The sequence below is a fragment of the Galeopterus variegatus genome, unplaced genomic scaffold (genome assembly GCF_000696425.1).
Source record: "Galeopterus variegatus unplaced genomic scaffold, G_variegatus-3.0.2 Scaffold2108, whole genome shotgun sequence".
In the NCBI taxonomy this organism is placed as follows: Eukaryota; Metazoa; Chordata; class Mammalia; order Dermoptera; family Cynocephalidae; genus Galeopterus; species Galeopterus variegatus.
The window spans coordinates 295,842-303,580 of record NW_007728219.1 but is presented as its reverse complement, the minus strand read 5'-3'; the positions used below and the strand labels follow the sequence as shown (position 1 = coordinate 303,580).

Below are 7,739 nucleotides of genomic sequence, written 5' to 3'. Positions count from 1 at the left end.
AAAAAGACAAAAAGAAAAAAAAAAAAAAAAGGGTGTGTGTGTGGGCCGGCCCGGTGGCGCACTGGAGAGTGCGCCGCTTGGGAGTGTGGCGGCGCTCCCGCCGAGGGTTCGGATCCCATGTGGAGACCGGTTCCCGCTCACTGGCTGAGCAAGGGGTGGACACAACACCGAGGGTTGCGATCCTGTTGCCAGTCAGTAAAAAAAGACAAAAAGAAAAAAAAAAAAAAAAGGGTGTGTGTGTGTGCTGTGCTGGATTAGAAGACATCTAAGAGACCTATCAGCCAGCTGTAATGCTTGAACCTGAACTGGATAGTAGGCAGGGACAAACACCTGTAAAGAATATTTGGGGGATAACTGGGGAAAATTGAAAATGATTTATGCATTAGAGGAACACAAATTTACTGAAACAAAAATTTACTGAAGTGGAAAGGTGGAGATGATTGAGAGAAAAGAGGTAACAAAAAATGCCCAATACGATTTCATTTTTATGCATGTTAAATATATGCATAGAAAAAAATCTAGAAAAATATGCACAAATCTCTGGGGATTGTTTTATTTTCTCATTTCTATTTGCATTTCCTAATTTTCTAACTCCTTCTGCCATAAGATCCTAAAGAAAAATCCCCCATTGTCTTCCCACTGCCTTAGAATAAAAAACAAATGCCTTTCCATGGCCTGGGAAATCCTGCAGGATTGGCCTAGGTGGGCTTCTCCCGTCACTCTATCCTGCTTACTCTGGCTCTACCATCCCGGGTTTCTCTTTTCCTAGTAGACCAAGCTCATTCCTGTCCCCCTTGGGCATTTCCACTGACTAGGGTGCTCCTTCCCCAGAGCCTCCCATAGCTGCCTCCTTCTCAGTAGTGCTCAGCTCAAACATCACCTCCTCAGAGAGGCCTTCCTGAGAGTGGAACAGCTCAGCTCCACATGGGGCAGGGTGGGGACAGAGCAGCAGAAAGAGCCCCGAGCTGGGAGTCAGGATGCTACTCCTGACTCCACCAGAAGTTGCCTGCTGTTTGTCTGGACCACCCTAGGCCCCGGTCCCTGATTAGATAGGTAGATAAGATAGGGAAATATATGATATATATACTCATATGTGTACACACACACATGTGCGTGCACATTGAGGGAAAGGGACTAACAGAGAAAATGAGTAGCTGGGGTTCCACATGCCCCAGCCCTGAACTTCCCTTATGGAGGTCCCCAAGGTGTGTAAGAGAGACACAGTGGAATAGGGGGTACTGGGGGGAGAAACGCAGGACTTACTATGAGTGTACTTCAAAAAGTTCATGGAAAGATTCGTATTATCTTTTAATTTTATCTTTCCTTGAACTTTTTGAAGTATCTTCATACATACCAGAAACACACTGTACCTTTAATCCTCACAGAAATCCAACAAAGTAGACACCATTATCACCCCCCTTTTACATATGTGGAACTGAGACTCAGAAAGGTTAGGAGACTAACCTTAGGAGTCTAAGGTCACATGGCTAGCACCACAGCGAACCAGTATTGAATCCAGCTCTGTATCCAAAACCCCTGTTCTTCTCCATCTCCTGGGACCCCCTCCACTGAAGGTCATCTCCCAGGCTCCCTGCTCATGGGGGGCCCATCTGCTTGTGCCCCCACCAAGCCCCCTCCAACTTCCCACCCTCACCTGCAGGGGCACCCCAACATTGTTGGCCACCTCTCGGATCAGGGCCTCTGAGACTGCATTCGAGGCATAGCGTTGCTTGCTGTTCACTTTGATCACAGGGCCCTGGGGAGAGTCAAGGGGGAGGCAGAGATGGTGACAGGCCCAGAGGGGATGGTGACAGACCCAGAGGGAACAAGACGGGGCCCAGAACCAAGGGGCCAGCCTCCAAGTCCCTCAGGAGAAACAGAGCATCTCACCTTGTGGAATAAGGGCCGGTGGTTCTCCTCATGCTTGTCCCTGTAAAAGACAGTTAAGGACCAGGGATGGCAAACAGAAGTGGCCTGTCAACAGCCACCACCCCTCCCATGGCAGACATCACTAATGGACCACAGCATTCTTTCCCACCCAGCCCTGTAAGACTTCAGTCACTGTAAACACACCCTTCCAGGCAGCCTCCAGCAACAATGAAAATAAGTTTGTAGATAAAGCCTATTTATCACATCTGGGTTAGGCATTATATGACTTTGACCTGGTCGGGCCCTGGAGCAGTCAAAAGGAATTCCCCACTGAACCTCCCAGCAGGACAAGGAAAGAGGATTAGTGAGGCCAGGCCAGGGCTGAACCTCAAGGCAGGCTATGCTTGGGTCTCTGGCTATGTGAGGACTGGGTGTCTAGCACAGGAGACTCACACGTAGTTGGGGTGCACAGCATGGGCCATGTCTGCGCTGATCATGAAGGACTTGGGGATGGCTTCCTCAAAGGCCGATAAGTGCAGGGATGAGGCTGAGATCCGCCGCAGCACCAGCTCCGTCAGCAGTGACTGGGCTCCCTGGGCACTCTCGGACCCCACCTGGCACCAGCAGAGACATGACTCTGGGGGTCTGGGCTCAGAGGGCTGAGCTAGGAGGCCAGCAGGAGGGGCCCAATGCCCAAATTGGCCCAGAACCCCACTGAGGCAGTGGATCGGGAATGAGGGGTGTTGTTAGCAACAGCCCCAAGCCAGAAATAGCACCTACTGGTGGGTTTCCTGCACTGTCCCCTTCCTTTTCCCCAACCCTCATATCTGGGGCTCAGCAAAGGTGCTCCACCACACTGGCCAATTATCTTTTACACATGCAACAGACTGCTAACTGTCCACAATCTTTTGTAACAGAACACCCAGGCTGTTGCCAGGCACATGACTACCCAGTCAGAGATGACATTCCTAGCCTCTCTTGCAGCTCAACACGGCCACGCTACATTCTATGCAATGTAGGCAGTGATGAATGACACTTTTGGATTATGCCCTTAAAGGCATGGGCATCCACTCCTCCTTTGTCCTTTCCTTCCTTCCTACTAACTTGGTATAAACATGATGGCCAGAGCTGAAACAGCCATCCTGGATCCTGAAATGTAAGCCATGTGTTTAGGATGGCAGAGACCTGTTCTGAACCGCTAACTCTGACCCGGGCAGTCACATTTACCTTCAAGTTCTATTACAGCATCTAAGACTGCAGCATCATGAGGACCTACTATGTGCTGGACACTGGGGTTACAAGGATGACCTGGGCAGAGTCCCTGTCCTTGATGAAGGAGCTCACCACATGGCACACAGAGATACGGGACATAGGGTTACACTAGGAGAAGCAGACATGTGCTGTGCCAGAGGGGGATGTCAAGTACTCAGGAAGCAAGACAGCACCCCCCATCTTTGGTGCCTCCAGAATAGCCCTGGCTAACAGTGGGTACCTGGCACAAGTTGGCTACAGAAGACTGCAGAGGGGACCCTCTCCAGAGCCCTCTTCATACCTCTTCGTTGTCGTAGAGTGCAATCATGCGTACGTGAGGCTCCATGGCCAGAGAGGTAGGGGCTGCGCAGGAATCAATCAAGGCCTGGATTGGGGAGGGAAACGAGAACATCATCCCATCCTTCTTTTTGCTGTGACTCAGCCCACCAGCACCTCGGAAGTGCATGCTCCCCACCCGCCATTCATTGTCACGGCCACAGTGAAGTGGGCTGGGCTTTCACTGGCCTTCAACTCTCAGGGGACTGGCTGGCTATGGGTATGGTGGGGACCTTTCCAACTGGGGTGGGGAGAAGCCCCCCTTGGGTGTTCTTCTCCCGCACCTTCCCACGCAAAGGCAGCAGGAGGATGTAGAAGATGAAGAGAAAGAGCGCAAAATCCTGGAAAGTCAGGACTGCAGAGATCGTGTAAATTGATCAGCCTTGGTTAAAAAAGGTCCACAGAGGTGACCACAATTCCATCGAAGCGACACAACTGGCTGGCTGGTTGCAGAAGTGGATGCAAGTCCCAGGTCTGGCTCTGGTCTCAATTACAGCCCAAGGCCTGCCTCCAGCCACAGGATGGAAAGGGAAGGAAAGGTAGCAAAAGGCAGAGGGAGCGGTGAGGGAAGGTATAGGAAGAAAGGGAACTGACTAGGGTGGCAAGAAGGAGGGGAATATGAAGGTGGCTGGGAAGAAGAGAGACTACCCTACCGAGATCCCAAGAGACTACTACGGAGAGAGAAGGCTGGTGGGATTAAGTCTGGGGTGAGATGTGAGGGAGGCAGAAGGAGCTGGACACTGCCTTACAGGATGATAAGACCTTTCCCTTGAGGAAGAGATTGTTAACAAAGGAAAAGCAGCAGGAACAGGGTCAGTACAAGACACATGGTGCTCTAAGCACGGCAAGGATAGAGGCCAAGGGTAGTGATGAGGAGGCTGCAGCACTTAAGCCCCCTCCCCATGGTCCACCTGGCACCAGCAGACTGAGGGGGTGGCCAGTGGCACTCTCTCATGACCTGCTGGGGCTTGAAACTACTCCCACCACACTCCTCCTCTCCTGATGGTGTGTGCTGCCCAGGGGTGCCCTCATGCCTCACCTGCAGGGCACAGAAGCAGCTATGCAGATTGTCCAGCCGAGGGGCAAAGATGAACTCATCATAGGCACCACCCAGGACCTAGAGAGACACGACAGTTTGCCTGACCTTCGATCCCCTCCACTCACCTGCTTCTCCTGCTCCCAAGGGCCCGAGCTTGAGCAAGCCTCCTTGGTTTCTTATGCAAACCCTCCCTGACCCCTGGCTTAGGGCTCTATTATTCTCACTGTGCAGGACTGAGCAGGGAAGGAAGGATCGGGCTGGAACTGAGGGATGGAAGGGTGGGGGTCTATAGCTGAATGGTCACAAAAAAAGTCAAGGAGGTAAACAGAGGAGAGCAGTTGATAAACAGAAACTTAGCACATATCCTAATGGGACAGGGCATCCAGAAACGTAGCAATCTCCTATTGTCAGCAACAGGGAGACAGAGGAGGGGTGGCCACATCCAGGCCCCTTGCCCTCAGAGTTTTGGAACCAAAGCAGACAGGGAGTTATCTGTAGCAAAAACTCCTGGGGAATCTGTGAAAAAGGGCCAATTCCCAAACCCTGTTGCCTAGACAGTTGGAAGGTCTAGGGGGAGAACTTGCCTTTTTGAGAATCACTGCCCCAGAAGGAGAGGGGAATGGTGTCAACTGGATAGAGCAGGGATGGAAGTAATTGAGGGATTGGTGGAAGGGATGAGTGTTCCAGGGGACATGCTAGGGTTGGCTGTTGGAGACCCCCCCACAAGTTCCTGTAGCTGTTCCTCACCGCAGGCTGGGTGTCTGCAAGGCAGAGCTCCATCTCCAAGATGTCCTCGGGGCTCAGCCCCAGATGGGCACAGAGCAGGGACATGAGCACCGAGTGGTGCCGTTCATCCTGCAGGATAGAAAGATGCCGGGAGGAGGGTCTGCTCCTGCTCTCCTCTCTCCTCTTCTTAGGGGACTGGTCCCTTGCCCCTCTGCCCACCCTCATCATGAACAGGGGACTCTCTTACTGCAGCATTGAGAGGCCCTGGCTCAGGAGTCCCCTTCTCCAGCTCCTCCTGGATTGCTGTGGCAAGAATGGGGACTCTGTGGGGAGAAGTGGGGGGGGGGGTGTGGGGAAGGCTGGAGGGCACAGCAGAGTGGGGCACCCATAAGCTCAGGCGTCTCCTGTAACTGCCCTTGCCCTTCAAATCCCAACCCCGTCCCCAAGTGGCAGAGCTGTGAGGGGACATCAACTGGGTTCCCAGAGTAGAACTTGACTGTGGCCACCATTAGGTAGTAGTCTCCAGCTCCCATTGGGGCCCCTTCTGTCATCTGGTACCATATCCCGTCTCTCCCAGCCACCATAGTCCCAACCCCAGTCTCACAGGTGCATCTCCGTGTTGGGCCCAAAGTTCTCGTTGATATTTCGCTGCAGATGGATGGCCAGGTGCGGGATGCGCAAGATGGGCCGGTCCACGTGCACTAGCCTCTGCTCCAGCCGACCTGAGGTAGGACACTGTGGCCGACCAGGCCAGATCAGCCCAGGACACATCCCAACTCCAGCTGGCTAGTGCCCCCACTTCACCAGAGTAACCAAGGCAGCCTTCTGACTTGACAATCCCTATCCCTCTTCCCCAGAGAGTTCTCCACTGGTACCCTGAAGGAATATGACATTCAGTCTTCAGGCAGCTAAAGCTGAGAGCCTCCCTGTTCCCAAATCCCAGTTCCCACCTTGACAATGACACGTCCAGCCAAGGTCAGGTCACGGTCAAACCAGGTACTCCAGATCCCACCACCATAGGTCTCCACACCAACCTGATGGAAGCCCACCTGGCTGCGGCGAGATCGGCGTTTCACCTGAGTGTGAAGAGGGGTAAGGGGAAGTCAGAGAAGGGTGAATGACAGATGTGGAGATCAAACAGACCACTCACCAGTTTAGTGGCATAGAGGGGCATTAGTGCTAGATGAAGGGCCCACGTGTGGAGGAAGGGGGCAACAAGCTGGCCTTCTCCACTGCTCAGGGGATAGAGACCTCAGTTTGTACCTCCTGGCTCTCTTTTGCCCTGTGCTCCCTCGACACTTCCCCCGACCACAGCACAGCTCCAGTTCCTTACCCGGAGGCAGGGGCTGTCCGTGTGGGCTCCAATGAGGCTGAAGCCATTGCCAGGAACATACTGGCCCCCCACAGCAAAAGCGATGATGGTGGAGGAGTTCCTCGTCAGGAAGTACTAAGGGGGATGGGGGAGGCAGGTGTGAGCTGCATTAGCCAGCGGGCACACAAGACTTTGCGACCCAGCCTCTCCCCACCCGACCCCTGGTACCTTGCACTGGGGCTTGATATCCCAGCTTTCCGTCTCCTTGAGTTCATGGAAGCCAGCCTGGATGAGGCGGCTGCGGCACTCGGCCACAACTGTAGGAAAAAGACCCTCTCACAGTGATGGAAGCTGGTGGGAGGCACACCAGCCCCACCTCCTCCCTTGCCCTGGTCCCTTACCGTGGAAAGGAGAGGGACTCCCATTCACGAACTTGAGGAGTTCGCGGGCCGCGGCCTGTACCGCCTCTTTTCGGGCCCTGCCGGTCATAGCCATCTAGGGAAGGAGAGCGCTCATACTCCTATGAGGTCTGGAACCCCTGACCTCCCATCCCAGCTTCGCGGACTCCCTCATCCCCACTCTCGGAAGTGTGAGCTCCAAGGCTCAGACCTCTGCTTCTGCCCCTTTCCCCACAGAGACCCAGATCCCGGGCCAAACCTCTCTCCGCTGAAAGCTTCAGCCCGCCCGCCAAACGATCGAGACTCCAGCTGCGCTCCGGGGCCAGCAGGTTCAAGACGGCCCGTCCCTAATCCGAGCTTTAGCCCGGCCCCTTAAGTCCCACCCCCACGTCCCTGCCGACTAGGAAATCTAGATTTGTACCCCAACTCCGGGCTTACAGGCGGGCTCTTAACTCCGAGCCGGCCTGCACCACGTGCGCAACCCCGTCCCGGAGCCAAAGCCCTGTTCCCCAAGGAGTACCCCAACTCCCCTCCACCGCCCACTTTCTCGCAGGACACCGCCTTCTAACCCCGGGAAGGTCAGGTCACCCGCGGTGAGGCTTTCGGTTTCGCTTTGGGTCAGGCGCGTCCCCACCCCAGTGGGGCGCTAAGCTTAGGCCCTAGCAGGCGCCGGGCCGAGTCTGGAATTGAAATTCAAGCGGGGCCAGTGGCGGCCACCTACCTGCATAGTCCACCGCGCGTGCCCGCGTCCGCTCACCGGGCCCTAACTCTCTGCCCGCCCTCGTCACGCCGCCCTCCCCGCCCCTCG

At 54.6% G+C, this 7,739-nt stretch overlaps 1 protein-coding gene across 1 annotated transcript in view; it reads right to left on the bottom strand.

Annotated features, from left to right (window-relative positions):
- DNPEP (aspartyl aminopeptidase) overlaps nucleotides 1-7,658 on the bottom strand; it is a 10,560-nt gene extending 2,902 nt beyond the window's left edge. Inside the window, exons 1-13 of the mRNA XM_008580488.1 lie at nucleotides 7,653-7,658; nucleotides 6,935-7,028; nucleotides 6,762-6,850; nucleotides 6,555-6,668; nucleotides 6,172-6,297; nucleotides 5,826-5,956; nucleotides 5,469-5,544; nucleotides 5,243-5,350; nucleotides 4,496-4,573; nucleotides 3,422-3,505; nucleotides 2,323-2,483; nucleotides 1,891-1,930; nucleotides 1,655-1,756 (exon numbers count right to left, since the gene is read on the bottom strand). Of these exons, the coding sequence (XP_008578710.1) occupies nucleotides 1,655-1,756; nucleotides 1,891-1,930; nucleotides 2,323-2,483; nucleotides 3,422-3,505; nucleotides 4,496-4,573; nucleotides 5,243-5,350; nucleotides 5,469-5,544; nucleotides 5,826-5,956; nucleotides 6,172-6,297; nucleotides 6,555-6,668; nucleotides 6,762-6,850; nucleotides 6,935-7,028; nucleotides 7,653-7,658 (1,209 nt within the window). The remainder of the gene's footprint in view (nucleotides 1-1,654; nucleotides 1,757-1,890; nucleotides 1,931-2,322; nucleotides 2,484-3,421; nucleotides 3,506-4,495; nucleotides 4,574-5,242; nucleotides 5,351-5,468; nucleotides 5,545-5,825; nucleotides 5,957-6,171; nucleotides 6,298-6,554; nucleotides 6,669-6,761; nucleotides 6,851-6,934; nucleotides 7,029-7,652) is intronic.
- Between the last annotated feature and the right edge of the window lie 81 nt (nucleotides 7,659-7,739).